This window comes from Anabrus simplex, chromosome 2, assembly GCF_040414725.1.
Source record: "Anabrus simplex isolate iqAnaSimp1 chromosome 2, ASM4041472v1, whole genome shotgun sequence".
Taxonomy (NCBI): Eukaryota; Metazoa; Arthropoda; class Insecta; order Orthoptera; family Tettigoniidae; genus Anabrus; species Anabrus simplex.
In genome coordinates this window covers 709,064,813-709,085,222 of record NC_090266.1, presented here as the reverse complement: position 1 = coordinate 709,085,222, position 20,410 = coordinate 709,064,813, and the positions used below count along the sequence as shown (strand labels likewise).

The 20,410-nt window shown below is 45.4% G+C and overlaps 1 protein-coding gene across 1 annotated transcript in view; it reads left to right on the top strand.

Moving 5' to 3' along the window:
* Positions 1 to 932: 932 nt before the first annotated feature.
* The window catches only part of Alas (5-aminolevulinate synthase), a 164,031-nt gene continuing 144,553 nt past the window's right edge, over positions 933 to 20,410 (top strand). Inside the window, exon 1 of the mRNA XM_067141326.2 lies at positions 933 to 1,063. Within this exon, the coding sequence (XP_066997427.2) occupies positions 1,025 to 1,063 (39 nt within the window). The 5' untranslated portion in view covers positions 933 to 1,024. The remainder of the gene's footprint in view (positions 1,064 to 20,410) is intronic.

Genomic DNA, 20,410 nt, shown 5'->3' with positions numbered 1-20,410 from the left:
CCCAAGATGGTAGGTTCAAATCCGGCTCAGTACGGTGGTATTTGAAAATGCACGAATACGCCAGCCTCTTGTTAGTAAATTTACTGGCACGTAAATAATTCCTGCAAGACAGGATTGCGCAGCCCGACGTCTCTTAAAGCCATTAAAGTGGCTAATATGACGTAAACCTAACCCCATTATTATTATTATTATTATTATTATTATTATTATTATTATTATTATTATTATTATTATTATTATTATCATTATTGCCGAGTGAGTTGGCCGTGTGGTTAGGGGCGCGCGGTTATTGGCTTGCATTTGGGAGATAGTGGGTTCGATCCCCACTGTCGGCAGCATTGAAGATAGGTTCCCATGGTTTCCCATTTTCACACCAGGCAAATGCTGGGGCTTTGCCTTTATTAAGGCCACGGCCGCTTTCTTCCTACTCTCAGCCCTTTCCTGTCTCACTGTCGCCAGAATGCCTATCTGTGTTGGTGCGAAATAAAGCCAATTGTAAAAAAATATATTATTATTATTATTATTATTATTATTATTATTATTATTATTATTATTATTAACAAGAATAATAATGCTATGGAAACAAATCGACCTTAAATAGTTATTACGCTAGGATATTTTAAATGATAGTGACTTCATGGGCTAACTTAACGCAGTAATAATCAGATACGACGGAAGAAAGTGTGCATACGCTACTGGCTAATGGCATTGGAGTTTTACTCCAGTATCAATTGCCCTTCCCCTCCAAGCTGAGTGTTTCATAAAGAATAATATACAGTACTTGAATGGTGTTTGTTGTGAAGCAGATAGAGAATGAACATGTGAAAATCTGTCCTGAGCCTTGAACGAATAGCAGTGAAAGTGCCAAAAGGCTCGGTAGCTCCGCCCTCTTCCCTTCCACGTCCCACTTTGGTGGCAAGAGCGAAAGTGGTACCGCTCACACGATAAGGAAAGACGGCACTCACTGGAGAGCCAGTAGTCCGCAAACACGTCCTGCCCAGCGCACAGTTTTCTTGAGCCTGACATGACGTCCTCCATCTGGTCACGGTGCGAGCCTATGCACGTAAGTAATACTAAGTTACCTTTAATGTCAATGTCAGCAGCTCTTTTCATGTCACACTCAAATCACGATTACTTCGCAGAGAGTCTTTTTTGTTTTCTATTTAGTGGCGAGTTATAGCAGGGTCTTCAGCGCCATATATGTCTCTTGACACGAAAAAGTTATGGCTCAACATTTTTAAGTCCTTGAGTATGAGCACAGTCGAAAGGAAAGAGAAGATTATTACAGTTTCCTTGGCTAGTTAATACACAGAAGTTTATCTACATTTTGTCAGAAGAATGTTGCATTCATATGCTCTTAGAGCCAGATTCAATGAAAACATTCGCTACAAATTGTCCCAAAAGGCTCCTTGTCACCTTCCTCATACAAGAGGACAACGCGAGTATGGATTGAACAAACGTACACTGAAGTGTAAGACGAGAAATATTTTGCTATTACGTAACACCATAGCACGAGATGGGATATATGAAGTTTGATGCTGTGTCTTCCATACAAAGACACTAAGATTTTGTGTGTATAAGAATATTGTATTTGTGTTGTTTGATAAGTGCCATGTGTAAAAGTAATTAATTTGATTCAAAATTGAGGAAAGTGTCTATATTGGGTAGCGGGATAACATTCTAAGTGGTTAAATATACTGCCTCATTAAAGAATTAATTTTAAGGATACTATTCCGGCACTTTGGGAGCTCTTAATATCGGGAATAGAGAAAGTTACGTTAAACACACAGTATTATTGTTATTACCGAGCTGAGTAGCTCAGACCGTAGAATGCTGGCATTCTGAGCTCAAGTTGGCGGGTTCGATCCCAGCTCAATCCGGTGGTATTTAACGATCCTCAAATACGCCATCCTCGTTTCAGTGGATTTATCGCCACGTAAAAAAAAAACATCTGCGGGACACAATTCCGACACCTCGGCGTCACCGGAAACAGTAAAAATATTGAGTGGGACGCAAAACCTATATTATTATTATTATTATTATTTGCTAGTTGCTTTACGTCGCACCGACACAGAGTGAAAATGGTAAACCACGGAAAACCATTTTCAGGGCTGCCGACAGTGGGTTTCGAACCTACTATCTCCCGAATACTGGATACTGGCTGCACTTAAGCGACTGCAGCTATCGAGCTCGGTATTATTATTATTATTATTATTATTATTATTATTATTATTATTATTATTATTATTATTATTATTATTATTATTATTATTGCCATCATCTTCCAGAAACTTATTATCAAAGCATTTGTCTGTAGTTAATTCAGGAGAAATTAGAGGAAAAGATTCACGACAGCCGCCGAAATTCGCCGTAAATGGGGAACTCGGCAGTCATTCTTTATGAAATTCACGTGCACGGCTACGACTGTAGGTGTGTCGTTTATAATGTCACGCCTTACGAGGAAACGATTTCAAAATAATCATCAAACTAAACTTGTTCCTATCTGATTGACTTCTTTGTTGTTGACAACAGAATGTAAATGGACTAAGCCACGAGTTTTAGTCAACATTATCTTTAATTATCATAGCTTAACCACTTCCTTTTTCTGTGGATGATAATCAAAGTTCACCTCTTGCTGGCGACCATTATTTCCTTGTGTCTATTGCCCTATAGTAGAGGTAGAACTTCCGTATGGAGAGAATAATAATAATAATAATAATAATAATAATAATAATAATAAAAATCTTTTTCTACCGCTTTTCCCACACCTGTGAGGTCGCGGCGCACATGTTGATTTGGCCCTGTTTTACGGCCGTATGTCCTTCCTGACGCCAACCCTATATGGAGGGATGTAATCACTATTGCGTGTCTCTGTGGTGATTAGTTGTGTAGTGTGTTGTCTGAATATGAAGACAAAAGTGTTGGAACAAATACAAATACCCAGTCGCCGAGGCAGAAGAATTATTCAAACGCGATTAAAATCCCCGAACCGGCCGGGAATCAAACCCTGGACCTTCTGAACCGAAGGCCTCAATGCTGACCATTCAGCTAAGAAGTCGGACAATAGTGATATTATGGCCTCAGGTACTGTGGGCAGGCATTTTAATTTGACACCATGTGGGTTACCTGCGCGTCAATTTCGACGTTCCGTTTCACTCTACGAGATGGCAGAGTAAACAGGATCTCTGCTGGACGACCTGTGGCTGAGTCTGAAATAATGCTGTCGGGCAGACGCCAAATGTGTCACCAGAGATCTTTTACATGCCGACATCGTACAACATGGAGCGTTGAATGGGCCTTTTTCCGCCATTCAAAAATCCGACTTCCCTCTACCAGGTTTGAACTCACGGTCTTGGGATCCAGTGGCCGACGCTCTACCATCATATCAAGAGTGGAAGCTAAAGTGACTTCTTCTTCTTCTTCTCCTTCTTATTCTTTATCTGTTTACCCTCCAGGGTTGGTTTTTCCCTCGGACTCAGCGAGGGATCCCACCTCTACCGCCTCAATGGCAGTGTCCTGGAGCTTCAGACTCTGGGTCGGGGGATACAACTGGGGAGGATGACCAGTACCTCGCGCAGGCAGCCTCACCTGCTGTGCTGAACAGGGGCCTTGCGGGGGAAGAGGGAAGGAAGCAGCCGTGGCCTTAAGTTAAGTACCATCCCGGCATTTGCCTGGAGGAGAAGTGGGAAACCACGAAAAACCACTTCCAGGATGGCTGAGGTGGGAATCGAACCCACCTCTACTCAGTTGACCTCGCGAGGCTGAGTGAACCCCGTTCCAGCCCCCGTACCACTTTTCAAATTTCGTGGCAGAGCCGGAAATCGAACCCGGACCTCAGGGTGTGACAGCTAATCACACTAACCACTACACCACAGAGACGGATGAATAAGTGACAATACTGCATATTTTACAATATTTTCACAATCTTAGATTTTCAATCATTATTATATAATTTGTCCGCCTCTGTGGTGTAGTGGTTAGCGTGATTAGCTGCCACCCCCGGAGGTCCGGGTTCGATTCCCGGCTCTGCCGCGAAATTTGAAAAGTGGTACGAGGGCTGGAACGGGGTCCACTCAGCCTCGGGAGGTCAACTGAGTAGAGGTGGGTTCGATTCCCACCTCAGCCATCCTGGAAGTGGTTTTCCGTGGTTTCCCACTTCTCCTCCAGGCGAATGCCGGGATGGTACCTAACTTAAGGCCACGGCCGCTTCCTTCCCTCTTCCTTGCCTATCCCTTCCAATCTTCCCATCCCTCCACAAGGCCCCTGTTCAACATTGCAGGTGAGGCCGCCTGGGCGAGGTTCTGGTCATACTCCCCAGTTGTATCCCCCGACCAAGAGTCTGAAGCTCCAGGACACTGCCCTTGAGGCGGTAGAGGTGGGATCCCTCGCTAAGTCCGAGGGAAAAACCGAACCTGGAGGGTAAACAGATGATGATGATGATTATATAATTTTATTGTTTTTATTTAGAAGGTGGAACGGCTGAGTTGCAAAGCTTCCTACACTCTAGATTGTGGACTCGAATCCTGGCGTAGTCAGCTGGCATTGTATGGGCTATAAGTGGCACATGTGTCGATAGTTTTACTGGCATGTTAATTGTCATCCTTTCATGACACTATACCAGTAGACCTACTCCAGTGTTCCTTAAGACCAATAATTGCTGTAGGGATGTTGGACACACAACAATTATTTATTTATTTATTTATTTATTTATTTATTTATTTATTTATTTATTTATTTATTTATTTATTTATTTATGGGATAGAACTACAATGGTCATCATCCTTGTGAAGAGAATGTTGCTTCGATTTTGTTGTTAGGCGTTGTTTATTTTTAGGGGCTAGAGTCATCCCGTCGAACGGTTTCGATTAGAATTTTATCTAGTAATCTAGGTGACGTCTGATTTAACCCTACTGACCGACCAGAGCTGGCCTTTGGTTCCAGGGGCCCCGGGTTCGATTCCCGGCCGGGGCGGGGATTTTAACCTTAATTGGTTATTTCCACTGACCCGGGGACTGGGGGTGTGTGTCGTCCTTGAAGAGAAAATACAAGGAAAACAAAGAAAGAATTAGGAAAATGAAAAATCAGGAAAAAAAGTCTAAAAATATATTTTTAAAAAGAGCTACTCAACGCGTTGAGTGCTGGAGTGGTGCAGAGCATGATGGTACCCAGGAGCGTGGAAGATTTCGAATTCTATCATCGACCATACTTGAAATGGTTTTCCATGTTTCCACATTTTTAACTAGAGGCAAACAACGGGATTGTACAATCCTGAAAGAAGTGTCTGTTCTGGCTTGCTTGTAATCAATGTGGCCATAAACAGGAAAGGACCGAGCGTTCTAGATGAGTTCCCACATTACTTTTTTCCTTTTTGGTTAACGTCGCACTAACACATCGAAGGTTTTCATCGATGGAAGGATGGAAAAGGGCTAGGACTGGGATGGTAGCGGCCGTGACATTAATTGAGGCAATTGAAGTTTTCTTGCTTCAAATGATCGTTCCTCTCATCTCACTGAATATTGACCATTCCTCCTGAGACACCATGTATATGAAGAGGAGTTTGTTGGGACAACCATAGTCGGTGAAATTAACCATACGCCATTAAAATCTCCAGCCCGAACAGGAATCGAACTCAGGGCTCTCTGAACCAAAGACCCGTGACTTTTACTATTCAGCCAATGAGCTGGAAAACAGAATGTAATAAGTGTTATAATATTAATAGAAACCGGAAGATGATGTAGAATGATAGGGCACATCTTAAGATACCCAGGACTTGTACAGTCAGCTTGTACAGGCCACGGCCGCTTCCTTCCCAGTCCTAGCCCTTTCCTATCCCATCGTCGCCATAAAACCTATCTGTGTCGGTGCGACGTAAAGCCAATAGCAAAAAAAATGGGAAACCACGGAAAACCATCTTCAGGACTGCCGATAGTGGGATTCGAACCTACTATCTCCCGGATGCAAGCTCACAGCCGCGCGCCTCTACGCGCACGGCCAACTCGCCCGGTTTTCGAGGGAAGTGAAGGAGGTAAGAACGGTAGGGGTAGACCATGTCATGAATATGGCAAACAGATCAGAGTAGATGTAGGGTGCAGTAGTTACGTTGAAATGAAGAAGTTTTTTGCTATTTGCTTTACGTCTCATCGACACAGATAGATCTTATGGCGACGATGGGATAGGAAAGGGCTACGAGTGGGAAGGAAGCGACCATGGCCTTAATTAAGGTACAGCCCCAGCATTTGCCTGGTGGGAAAATGAGAAACCACGGAAAACCATCTTCAGGGCTGCCGACAGTGGGGTTCGAACCCACTATCTCCCGGATGCAAGCTCACAGCTGCGTGACCTTAACCGCACGACCAACTTGCCCGGTGATGAAAACGATAGAACAGGATAGGTTGGCATAGAGAGCTTCATCAAACCAGTCTACGGACTGATGACCCAAACGACAACATTAACAGAAACCCGTGTTCTTGAATACTTTCATGAATTACATCAAGTACTTCGGGCAACAACTTGCGGGAACTTGAAAAATTCGCCTGAGAATCCTGTGACTGTTTCCAGTTGCAAGAAAACAGTGTTAACTCAGGATTTATGCGGGCTGATAATGTATCTCTTAAAACTGTGTTCGCCGGGCTGAGTGGCTCAGACGGTTGATGCGCTGGCTTTCTGACTCCAACTTGGCAAGTTCGATCGTGGCTCAGTCCGGTGGTATTTGAAGGTGCTCAAATACGACAGCCTCGTGTCGGTAGATTTACGGGCACGTAAAAGAACTCCTGCGTGACTAAATTTCGGCACCTTGGCGTCTCCGAAAACCGTAAAAGTAGTTAGTGGGACGTAAAGTAAATAACATTATTAAAACTGTGTTCTGACGTTGTGAGGAAGGAGAAACCGCCTTACAGGATATGTTCAAAATTCTCTGTTGTCAGTCTCAAAAAGTGCCTGCATTTAGTTGAGTCTTCTTCAGATAATTCTGATGGCTGGCGGATGCTCCAACTTTCTTCTCCTTCCAGTCCAGATTCTAACGTACTCTCATTCCGGTAAGAACATTTCGTCTTCGGCCATAGCGTTCGATTATGTCTACAAATATCCGCACATACGGAAAACTGTATTTCTTTTTCAAAATGTTATGCTGTTTTAATGAGATTACACCCACGACACACAAGTGGCTTCATATTCGTCGCTAGACTAACAGCTTAGCCTGTAAACACCTGCTATACTTTTTGTCGGATAATATACAGCTTCTAGGCCTAGTGACTACCCCACAAACTAACCTAATGTAAATGAGCGTTTAGCCGTTGTCCTACTGTTTCCAGGGTAGTGGGTTTGTTCTCGGCTGAGCTCAGTGGTATTTGAGGGGGTGTAAATGTGACGACTCCGTGCTGTTGACTTCCGGCACCGTCAACAACTCCTATGGGACAAAATTTCGACATCGCGGCGTACAATAAGCTCATTACCAATTAGAATCGACGTTAAACATGTAATATTATGAAGATTTCCATTATGTCAAGCCAGCAAGCAAGCAAGCTTGCAGTTTTACTTGACTGTTAATTTCGTGACCATAGGCTCAGGACCTCCTGTCTTACGTGAATTCCGAACCACGGAGACGTGACAGTTCGAAATACCACGAATTTGTCGGGATATGAGCCGTGGACACCTTGATGAGAAGCCAATGACAATGTCACTCGCCTATCACGCCCCTCCAGCATTTCAGTCCAGCCCATTATAAGCCGTGCCATGCTTCTTTTGGTGTAAACCTATCCAAAGTTAGGTAAACGGGACTTAGGAACGACGCGTCAATAGGCATGAACAATTCATGCAAGTCATCTTCTCAATATCACGGATAATGACCGTATCTCTTACGTAGACCGCCTGATAAGAACTTCATTGTCATCAATGAATAAATTTGCATCATAACTGAAATACGCATTCAATTACTCAGTTAAGAGCTGTATGTGACAGCTTGGCTAGATATCTGTTTACAAAGTTAGCACGTTTAATAGGCGACCAATTTGAGTTGCTTTGTCATTTCAATTAGACTTGCTGATGAACAGATTGAATACATAACGCGAGCCAGAGAAGATGGAACTCTTGATCCTTCTGCGAAACACTCTGCAAATAGAGTGCAGTAATAATAATAATAATAATAATAATAATAATAATAATAATAATAATAATAATAATAATTTCCTCTGTGGATCAGCGGTAGAATGTCGGCCTCCGTATCCCAATACCGCTGGTTCAAACACTCGCCATGCCGTACGATGTCGGCATGTTAAAGATCTCTGGTGTCACATTTGGTGTTTACTCAACAAAATAAATTAGAACTCAGTCATAGACTGCCCACAACAGATCCAATTTACTCTGCGTTCTGGTAGAGTAAAACAGGTTTTTTTTTTCTAGTTGCTTTACGTCGCACCGACACAGATAGGTCTTATGGCGACGATGGACAAGGAAGGGCTAGGAGTGGGAAGGAAGCGGACGTGGCCTTAATTAAGGTACAGCCCCAGCATTTGCCTGGTGTGAAAATGGGAAACCACGGAAAACCATTTTCAGGGATGCCGACAGTGGGGTTCGAACCTATTATCTCCCGAATACTGGATACTGGCCGCACTTAAGCGACTGCAGCTCTCGAGCTCGGTAAGAGTAAAACAGAACATCGAAACTGACGCACGGGCAGTCTAGATCACGCCAGATCAAAATGCCTGCACACGGTGGCCGAAGCATTAAAATTATTATTTTAAATAATAATAATAATAATAATAATAATAATAATAATAATAATAATAATAATAATAATAATAATAATAGCCATAAGACATCTTGATGGGACAATAGTAAATCCCTAAAGGAAAAAGGAAAAGGTGTGAAACGAAACGAGTTAGCAAATTAATTAGTTACAATTTGCTTTACGTCGCACCGACACAGATAGGTCTTACGGAGACGATGGGTTCACGATATTAATAGTCACGTGAAACTACAAAATTGCTTGCTTGCTGGGTTAAAAAATTGAAATCTTAGTATTAAATGTTTAACGTCCATTCTAAGTGGTAATGGGCTTATCGGACGCCACGATGTATGTTCGATCCTTAATCCATTTACCCTCCTGGGTTGGCTTTTCCCTCGGACTCAGCGAGGGATCCCACCTCCGCCTCAAGGGCAGTGTCCTGGAACGTGAGACATTGGGTCGGAGGATACAACTGGGGAGGATGACCAGTACCTCGCCCAGGCGGCCTCACCTGCTATGCTGAACAGGGGCCTTGTGGGGGGATGGGAAGATTGGAAGGGATAGACAAGAAAGAGGGAAGGAAGCAGCCGTGGCCGTAAATTAGGTACCATCCGTGCATTTGCCTGGAGGAGATTTGGGAAACCACGGAAAACCACTTCCAGGATGGCTGAGGTGGGAATCGAACCCACCTCTACTCAGTCGACCTCCCGAGGCTGAGTGGACCCCGTTCCAGCCCTTGTAACACTTTTCAAATTTCATAGCAGAGCTGGGAAACGCACCCGGGCCTCCGGGGGTAGCAGCTAATCACACTAACCACTATACCACAGAGGCGGACCCCGTCACTTTCCATTAAAATTTTCTTCTGTCCGAGGTCTAATTTGCTATCTCGTCCTATCACCAAGTAAGTTATCCGGCTCCATGGCTAAATAGTTAACGTGCTGGCCTTTGGTCACGGCGGTCCCGGGTTCGATTCCCGGCAGGGTCGGGAATTTTAACCATCATTGGTTACTTTCCCTGGCATGGGGGCTGGGTGTGTGTGTGTTGTCTTCATCATCATTTCATTCTCATCACGACGCGCAGGTCGCTTACGGGTGTCAAATCAAAAGACATGCACCTGGTGAGCCGAACCCGTCCTGGGATCTCCCGGCACTAAAAGCCATACGCCATTTCATTCTACCAAGTAAGTTCAATTTCAAATGATACCTCTTATCCGCGCAAAAGGAGTACAGGTGAAAGCTGACAAATGAATAACTTTAAGCCCAGCACCATACCATTCAGAAGAGCGAAATAATCTTATTGCTACACACTGTTGACTTGGTAGTTAACGTTAACGCCGCGTTAGTTAACGAATTTCTTATAGTATTTTGTGAAACGCCATTTCCATAACACAACGTTAAAATGTTAACACTCCGCTAGCGGATTCTTAACAGTGGTTGATGAATCTGGTCCGCAGTGTTTAGAATTAAGTAGCCTGCCCCGCGGTGTGTGGGCAGCGTGTCTGCCTCTTACCCGGAGGCCCAGAGTTCGATCGCCGGCCAGAACAGGGTTTTTTTCCTGGATCCGAGGACTTGTTCGGGGTCCACTCAGCCTACGTTATTGCAATTAAGGAGCTATCTGACGGTGAGATAGCGGTCCCAGTGTAGAAAGCCAAGAAAAACTGCTGAGAGGAGTCGTCGTGCAGACCACATGACACGTCGTAATCTGCAGGTCCTCGGGCTGAGCAGCGGTCGCTTAGTGGGCCATGGCCCTACGGGGCTGTTCCGCCATGGGGTTTAGTCTGATTTGGTTGAGAACTGAGTATTGTGTCCTGTCAGCTTAATCGAATCTTTCAATCTGAAGGAGACCTTGCTTATCTAAAACAAACGTTATACAAATGGTGAATATCTATGAACCAGGATACCGGTCCCGTTTACTTATAGTCTCAGGGATCTTTTAATTTTATCAGTTTAGGGACCATCAATGAATTATATAGGACTTAGTCCTATCCACCTGAACTCCTGGAGTGATTTAATTCATAGTTTTACGCGACTGCTAATTTTGTGATCATTAGCCACGGGGATGGAATTTTTAGTTTCAAATTTATCGGCCAATATTAGAATCGACGCAGTTTTGGTTGTAAGGCTCATCTACCATGTTCCCTTATATCGATCGTCGTCCTATTACCGCTCAAAGCCAGAATTGGTACCTCAAAGTTGTGATTGGCAGGTTATCAATATAAATTGCCAGGATTCTTAGATGTGGCTTCTTCCGTGCAACATGGACTAACTGTGCGTTGAAGAATCCTAGCAGCCCGAAAGTCTATCAAAAGCATCGCAATCTGCAAAGAGAACCGAGCTCATTGAAGGAAATGGGCCCTCTTCGTTCATCATCATTGGACCATTCCATGATGGAGGAGTGTGATGTTCAATGGTGACACGAGGGTTGATTTGAGATCTGATTCCAGACGTACAAGAGTGTGGAAAACCACCAGATGCGTTCAGTACATCCATCCTTCCATTTGATGGCGGAAGTGACGTGTTCTATGTTAGAACAATCGCCGTACGGTGGATCTATTTTTTGGCGCCAGAGGTGCCGACTTGAAAATATTACTGTGTGTGAGGGGGGGGGGGGAATTACAATATAGGAATGTTATTAGTTAGGCAGGACAAACACGCAAATGAATAAATTTGAAGAAGCTTACGTTAACTTTCACCGGCAAACGTTCTCATCCTCAGTTTGTTCCTGCATATGAATTCACCACATATGGCATTAAGGTCAAGTTTCAGTGATTCATCTCCGTGGTCATTGAGAAGATGGCTTTTAAACGATCCTGCCTCATTACAGACCCAAGATAAGTTTTCACCTTCCGCAGACAAGAGAATGATTGCTCAGCGGTACAGGACGTTACCGGAATCGTCAGCACTATTCGTATAAATTGCACTAGTTCTGGCAATAATGATGTCGAGTAAATGTTCTTCTTTTTTCAAGTACCGGTATGTCCTCATTTCATCCAAGGAAATACCATTTTCAGAATCGCTACTTTAGATAATTTCGTTAAACATGCCTTAACGGAGACAGAAAGATGAAAATAAAATATTCAGAATGTTCATCACCAAGAACAAATTGTCAGTGTGAAGCGTGATTCCAAGAAAATGAGGGACAAATCCATTGTTTCATAGTAAATTATTCCATATTTATCATTCTTCTTCTTCTTCTTCTTCTTCTTCGTTTTATTATTATTCTCCTTCTTCTTTATCTGTTTACCCTCCAGAGTCGGTTTTTTCCTCGGACTCAGCGAGGGATCCCACCTCTACCGCCTCAAGGGCAGTGTCCTGGAGCTTCAGACTCCGGGTCGCGATACAACGTGGGAGGATGGCCAGTACCTCGCCCAGGCTGCCTCACCTGCTGTGCTGAACAGAGGCCTTGCAGGGGGATGGGAAGATTGGAAGGGATATACAAGGAAGAGGGAAGGAAGCGGCCGTGACCTGAAGTTAGGTACCATCCCGGCATTTGTCTGGAGGAGAAGTGAGAAACCACGGAGAACCACTTCCAGGATGGCTGAGGTGGGAATCGAACCCACCTCTACTCAGTTGACCTCCCGAGGCTGAGTGGACCACGTTCCAACCCTCGTACCACTTTTCAAATTTCGTAGCAGAGCCGGTAATCGAACCCGGGCCTCCGGGGGTGGCAGCTAATCACACTAACCACTGCACCACAGAGGCAGACAGTTAGTACAATAAGGGTTATAATTAAGGTGATGCCGTAAAATAGAGTTTGTTTGTATATTTTTAAATACTGTAGAAAATATTGTATTTAGTATATATATAGCGTTATTCAGCCGCCCTTTTCAATGTAGTTTTATGCAACCCACAATATCCATTCCGTCCTGAAAGCATCTGCCCTGCCTGTATGCTCAGACAACACAAGCGGGTATCTTGGTATTTATCGCCTCACCATAACAGGACGCCGTAAAGTTATACCCGTGTTAAATACTGGAAGACATGCGTGTGCCTTCTAGATCATTTGAACCTGACACGCCGGCGAAACATTAAATTGATATTGTGACTGCAGTAAAATTAGCACTTGCTATAAGCTACCCACTGCGCCATACGGAACCGCAGTGTAGTTGGTAAAGGGGTGGCAGAGCGGGCTTGCATGTCAGGTGGGAAGTTCGAATCCGGGTCGAAGATTACAAATTTTTGAAATATTTGTTTAATACGTACCGCAAGTAATGTAAGTTAATGTAAGTTCAATACCCGCTTTCATGTTAATTGTGTGTGAATGAATGTGTTTGTAACCCTAAGAAGGGCCGATTAGTTAGCAGACCGGAAATAATAGGAACACAACTGCCCTGATAATGTGTTATCGCAGCACATGCTCGATGTGTTGACCGTTTTGGTTTATGCACATTCGGGCCCGATGTCCAATAGATCGTCTTGCGCGCTGAGCATTCCAGGTGTAACTGCTCGGCAGGCGTCCGTGATGAGTTCTTCAAATGTCCCCACAAGAAGAAGTCTAACGGCGTTAAATCCGGTGATCTAGTGGGCCGAGAAACAGGGCCTCCTCGTCCTATCCATTTCCCTGGCAGTTCCTCGTTCAGATGGTTACGAACGGGCAAAGTCGAATGTGGTGGAGCTTCATCCTGTTGCAACCACATCGCCAAACGACCTTGCAAGGGCACATCCTCCAGATGCAGTGGGAGTTCTTGACGCAGAAAGTGCAGGTAGCGTGGGCCCGTCCAATGGCCCTCAAAGAAATAAGGTCCAATCAGGCGATCTCCCAAGATTCCACACTAAATATTCACTTCCCATCGTACTCGATGGGCCGCCTGTCGCACCCAGTGAGGATTGTCCGGACTCCAATAGTGTATGTTGTGGCGATTGACGTTCCCATTATTGTGGAAACGCGATTCGTCCGAGAGCAAGATATGCGATACGAATGCTGCATCATTATCCAAACTGTCTAATAGTCACCGACAAAACTCCATTCGAGCTTCGAAATCCCGCCCATGGAGCTCTCGGTGTAGCTCAAGATGGTATGGGTGAAATTTATGTTCATGCAGTATTCGCCAGACGGACGGCTGGCTGGTGTTCACTCGTCGTGCAGTAGCCCTTGTGCGGATGTGTGGATTATTACGAGCTTCCTCCAGAACGGCCTCTTCTGTTTCACGCGATGTAACGGGCCTATTGCGGACTGGTCGCTGGTTGGAAATCACGCCTGTTGTTCTTAGGCGTTTTTCAACACGGCGGAATGTCGTAGCAGCCGGGTGTCGCATGTCGGGATACCGTTCCTGGTACAGACGTAGTGCCTCGCACGCATCGCATTTTGTCTTGCTTCCCCATAAATGAGGAGCATGTCAACTTATTCCTCTGTGTAAAACACGCCGAATGACAGCAGAGATGACAGTACATTCAGGCCCTAACCAGCTGAGTATGCGCAGGGCACAAGATGAATAAGAGCGTCATTCACCTATTTGAATGTGGCAAACGTGGGTTTCTGTTTACGTTTTCAAGCATCATACCGATGCAAAAATATCTGAATGACGCACGATTCGAACCGCCGCCAGCACATTCCGTCGAGTGCTACGCGAACGCCTAACCACATCCGCTACGCTACGGTGGTGGAAACGCCCTGGTAGTACGACGAGAGCAGAGTACATACGCCATTCGGTTCAGTGTTTAATACATAAATTACTGCACTGTTACCTAGTTGTATGCATTGATTCCACTCTTCGTTATACCCGGTCACATGGCACGACACATGAACATAGTTTCATGGTAAAAGTACGTTGCTACATGATTTCAAGACGTCATGTTTTGCGAACGGATGATATACCATTTCGCTAGGATTCAGAATCGTGTGCAAAATCTGCTCACTGAACATTAGTACCGTACAGTACGCCTGCAGGGTAATAGCATAGCACCCCTATAACCATGTGCACGTTAGTTGGGCTGCAGCAAACGATATTGGAAGGGGCTGCTGAATCACACTGTATATATACATGCCTGGTATGAAAGGAGAAACCATGGAAAACCATCCTCAGGGTTGTCGACAGGGATCGAACCCTCTATCTCCCGAATGCAAGACAGGCGACTCAAATCGTCTTTAATTATCCATAGCAGTATCAAACAGGGCTCAAGCTGTGGTTCTCTCTGTACAGTATAGGCCAAAATATATTCTTCAATCTCTAGAGAACCGTCTACAAACATCATACAAACATTAAATTTGCACTTGGTGGCTATGTATGGTGTTTCATCTCCTATTATTGCAGAACACCCAGCACTTTTGATATCGTCTGATAATTTTCTAAGAAGTGTAGGGTTTAAAATAGCTAGTACTTAATTTTGTGCTATTTTTTTCACTCCGAAGGCGCAATAAATGGTTAATGTTACTTGTTTCATCATTATGCATTGCATTCCTAATTAACAGAGGGAGGACACGATTGTTAATAAGCAAACAAGGTTTTCCTTCATTTGTTTCCTATTGTGAGGTTAAGCCATGGCTAGAAACTTCCAACACTGTACGCATGCGCGTGACAATCTGATGGAAGGCTGGTGATCGCTAGCATTCATACTCATGGTGTTCTGTTCATTGTGCTATGTAGCCGACGGTTGACTGTTGGCTGTTACTGTGTTGCTATGAAGTGTGAGGAAACAGACAATGAACCGGGTTTACTCATATCAAGTAGGGGAAAAGAAGTTAAATGCAAGCCCGTTCAAAGAGGTTTAATACAAAATATGTTATGGTGGGTTGAGCCTTACAGCCTTTATGGAAGTTTCGCCCCAGCTTTTAAATATATGGGGTGGGGGTGAGAGAGGGAGGGTACGAAGTCCCTACTTCTAAATATTTCCCTCAAAGTTGGATCCTATGCTCACGATACAATGGTCGCGCGTCAGTATCTTCGGAGACGTGATGTCAGACGAATTCAATACGTCCTTTCGTAGCGATCGTCCTGTTGCCGTGCAACGCTAGGGTTGGTAGCTCGAAATTGTGTCTCACAGGCGAAGGACGTACGTTTCCAAGGTTCTCGGATGTATGGAGAGTGGCGACCTAGGGATTCGAGTACACTGTTCCTTGACATGAATACAATCGAGCCTGAATTGCACATGCTGTTAGTGGTTATGTCATGACATCCAATCCCACCTACTATTCTTCGTGAGTTTACTGTTACTGTCATGGAACTTGCTGCTTCAATGCTTTCATTCCCCACCCTGAAGGGGTGGGGCGGGCCACCTAGAGGGTGTCGCCCTCTCTCTGGCCAAGAGATGCGGGCGGGTTGGGGAGATGTGATGGAAGAAGGAGGTGGGTAAAGGATGTGGAGAGTTAGGAGATGGGAGAGGATTTGCGTCTTGTCTAAGTGCTGGTATATAAGACTTTATTGATATTTTGGTGAGTTTTACAATGCAGACTGATGGATGAGGTGATACAATTCTTAAAGATGAGTATGATGTGCCTAAGTCGGTCGGACGTAGGGTCCGGGGTAGCTATGGGAGGTTAGGAACTGGAGGGTGGTGGTGATGTTATGGAGAGATAGAATGAGGAGGCGAAGAAGGTCGTATGTTTGGAGAGGTAGAGGGATGGGTCCAGTTGGGAGAGGGAACGGAGTTTGTTGTAGATATGGGGGAACACATGGGAGGGTTGGCTGGGGGCGGCGGTGTGAATTGATCGATGGTTGGCGGTTTCGTGGGGGTAGGGGTGGGGAGTGGGAGGGTTCTACTCGATGGCGGCGACCATAGACTTGTGCGCCGGTACTGATGAGGTGCTGGGCGTCTTCTTTACTGGGCATCTGGAGGCGCATCATGAAAGTAGGTCCATGGCTGTTGTAAATTCTGATGGCTCTAAGTACATTGACTCCAGTTTTCCGTAGTTCTGGGATTATGTTTTGCTCGGTAACTTCTGGAGATATCCCACGTAGTACACAGCTGAAGACGGCTGGTGGGGGCGTCTGTTGTTGGTTTGCTGGTGGTGAGACTGCGGCGTCCGGCGGAAATTGCAGTGGTGGGGTGGCTGGGGTCTGCTGGGATGATGACATTACTGAGGATGGGTGGGAAGTTGTGACGGTGGTGAATATGTCTGGGGAGGGGGTACAAGTTGACGGAGTTATGGTTGTGAGGGTAGTTGTTGTTGTTGTTGTTGTTGTGGGTAAGGTTGGTAGGGGCGATGGGGGCACCTGGATGATGGGGATGTGATAAGGGTCGGCTTTTATTTGGTTCAGGATGCATGGGGGTGTTGGCACCACTGCGTAGGTTTTATTATGGATGTTTGCTCCGGTGGTGAACAGGCGGCGTTGGGCTGCTTCTCCTTCTAGTTGGACTAAAACGTGAGTAGATGGTGCTGCGGTCTGACCGTCCTGTAGTCTGAAGGCGTTGAGAACTGGAACGTCGTCTGCTTGGAGGTCTTCAAATATGTGATCTTCGGGAATGTGGAGTTCCACGCCAGGGATGAGGCAGTAGGTCATGATGAGGATAGGCGACTGCCAACTAGGCGTCTGCCTGTTTGTGTTTATAGTGGGCCGACTGAGTGAGCTATTAAAGATGATGGCCACCCAGCCGAAAAATTTCGGGCGTGTGTTATGTGTGTTCCCCTCTCCAACCAGAGCAGGTGTTCCTGGGCAGAGCCTGTCTTGTCATGGAAGAGAGGAATGTCCTATTCAAGAAGAACTTGATGATCTGATATAGAGCGTGCCTGGTACGATGCAAGAGCTTACCCGTGCCCCGGGATTTTATACCCATTACTAAAACATGATGATCTCCACTGACGAGAGGAACCCGCCAAGTGCAAGAACCCGATTCCTCTGAAACTTTGCTCGGTGAAAGAGGGGTCGAAATAAGCGAACACATCATTAAACACTCAACCGTTTCCAAGAAAAATACGGTCGAAGTCTCCGACGTGCTGTATGTGCCTTTTAGCGCGTAACAAGTTCAACTGCCGCGGTGGCGCAGTGACTATTGCCGCGGTTTTACACTTCTGCGCCCCATGTTCGAATCCAGTTTAATTGTTTTTTAAATCTTCCTACTTATGTCCATTGACGATTAATACACGAATGTTTCTTATTGTGTTATTGGATACAAGGGTGTTATGTTAATTGTAAAATTACAACTGGAATTAGCTGCCACCCCCGGAGGCACGGGTTCGATTCCCGGCTCTGCCACGAAATTTGAAAAGTGGTATGAGGGCTGGAACGGGGTCCACTCAGCCTCGGGAGTCAACTGAGTAAATGTGGGTTCGATTCCCACCTCAGCCATCCTGAAAGTGGTTTTCCGTGGTTCCCACTTCTCCTCCAGACAAATACCGGCATGGTACCTAACTTAAGGCCATGGCCACTTCCTTCCCTCTTCCTTGTCTATCCCTTCCAATCTTCCTATCCCCCACCAAGGCCCCTGTTCAGCATAGCAGGTAAAGCCACCTGGGCGAGGTACTGGTCATCCTCCCCAGTTGTATCCCCGACCCAATATCTCACGCTCCAGGACACTGCACTTCAGGTGGTAGAGGTGGGATCCCTCGCTGAGTCCGAGGGAAAAACCAACCCTGGAGCGTAAGCAGATTACGAAGAAGAAGATACAACTCAGTTTCACAAAAAAGCGTTATGCAATTATTGTATATAGCCTATATATATATGAGTGTTATTTTTTAGGGATTCAAATATTTTGTAAATTCATTCCGCCCGCCTTTGTGGTGTAGTGGTTAGTGTGATTAGCTGTCAACCCCGGGGGCCTGGCTTCGATTCTCGGCTATGCTACAAAATTTGAAAAGTGGTACGAGGTCTGAAACGTGGTCCACTCGGCCTCGGGAGGTCAACTGAGTAGAGGGGTTGTTCGATTTCCTCCTTATCCACCCTCGAAGTGGTTTTCCGTGGTTCCCACTTCTCTTTCTACCTAACTTAAGGCCACGGCAGCTTCCTTCACTCTTCCCTATCGATCCATTCCGATCTTCCCATCTCCCCACAAGGCCCCTGTTCAGCATAGCAGGTAAGTACGCTTGGGCGAGGTACTGGTCATCCTCCCCAGCTGTATCCCCGACCCAAAGTCTCACGCTCTAGAACACTGCCCTTGAGGCGGTAGGGTTGGGGTCCCTCGCTGAGTCCGAGGGAAAAACTAACCCAGGAGGGTAAACGGATTAAGAAAGAAAGAAAGAAAAAAGAAAGAAAGAAAGAAAGAAAGAAAGAAAGAAAGAAAGAATATTAACGCTTCAGGGAAATGCGGTCATTCCCTTGGATGATACCGATTGTAGAAACATTAGAAACATAGAAATTTCACACACCACGAGAATCGCGCTGAGGCAGGTTTGCCACAGTTATATTTCTGGGTAGGAATGTCACTCAAGAAAGAAACGTCGTTAATATTACTGAAGATTTCATGTGGTGGCAATAAGTTTCCGACAAACCACGCATAACAGACACTTTTTCCAAGAACAATTACAAATAAGGTTTTTCATTCATTTATTGATGTTTTAAAATTAATTTACCATAGGGAACATGGACGAATAAGGACAACGATATTTTAACATGTGTGAATGTATGTTCGGTCCTTAATGAGTTTACTCACCAGGGTTGATTTACCCTCGTACTCAGCGAGGGATCCCACCTCTACGGCCTCAAATGCAGTGTCCTGGAGCGTGAGACTTCAGGCCGGGGATAAAACTGGGGAGGAGGACCAGTACCTCGCGCAGGTGGTCTCACCTGCTATGCTGAACAGGGGTCTTGTAGGGGATGGGAATATTGGAACGGATAGACAAGGAAGAGGGAAGGAAGCGGCCGTGGCCTTAAGTTAGGTACCATTCCGGCATTTGCCTGGAGGAGAAGTGGGAAACCACGGAAAACCACTTCCAGGATGGCTGAAGAGGGAATCGAACCTACCTCTACTCAGTTGACCTCCCGAGGCTGAGTGGACCCCATTCCAGCCCTCGTACCAATTTTCAAATTTGTGGCAGAGCCGGGAATGGAACCCGGGCCTCCAGGTTTGGCAGCTAATCACACTAACCACTACACCACAGAGGCGGACTATTTTAAAATACATTGAGTAAAACCGTTCGTGCAATAATCATCAATGGGCAAAAGTAAATAAATGAAACAAATAATCAAAATCGGGATTTGAACACGGGGCGCAAAAGTGCGAAGCCGCGGCGAAAAGCACTGCGCCACCGCGTCGTTTAAATTTGCTCCGCGCTAACAGGCATGTAAAGGACGTCCGAAACTTCGACCGTCATTTTCTGGGAAAAGGTCGAGTGTCTACGGATAAGCTGAAACATATATTCGCTTATTTCGAAACCTAATTTCACTGAGCAAAGGTTCTGAGAAATCGGGTTGTTACACTTGGCGGGTTCCCCTCGTGAAGTGAACGTTTCATAAATTTACATTTAGGCTACAAGAGATAGTTGTAGTATAGAACTTGTTTTGTTCCTAGTATCATTGGTTTAGAAAATAATGCTTTTTAAGGAATTGCTGAACAGGGGCCTTGTGGAGGGATGGGAAGATTGGAAGGGATAGGCAAGGAAGAGGGAAGGAAGCGGCCGTGGCCTTATGTTAGGTACCATCCCGGCATTCGCCTGGAGGAGAAGTGGGAAACCACGGAAAACCACTTCCAGGATGGCTGAGGTGGGAATCGAACCCACCTCTACGCAGTTGACCTCCCGAGGCTGAGTGGACCCCGTTCCAGCCCTCATACCACTTTTCAAATTTCGTGGCAGAGCCGGGAATCGAACCCGGGCCTC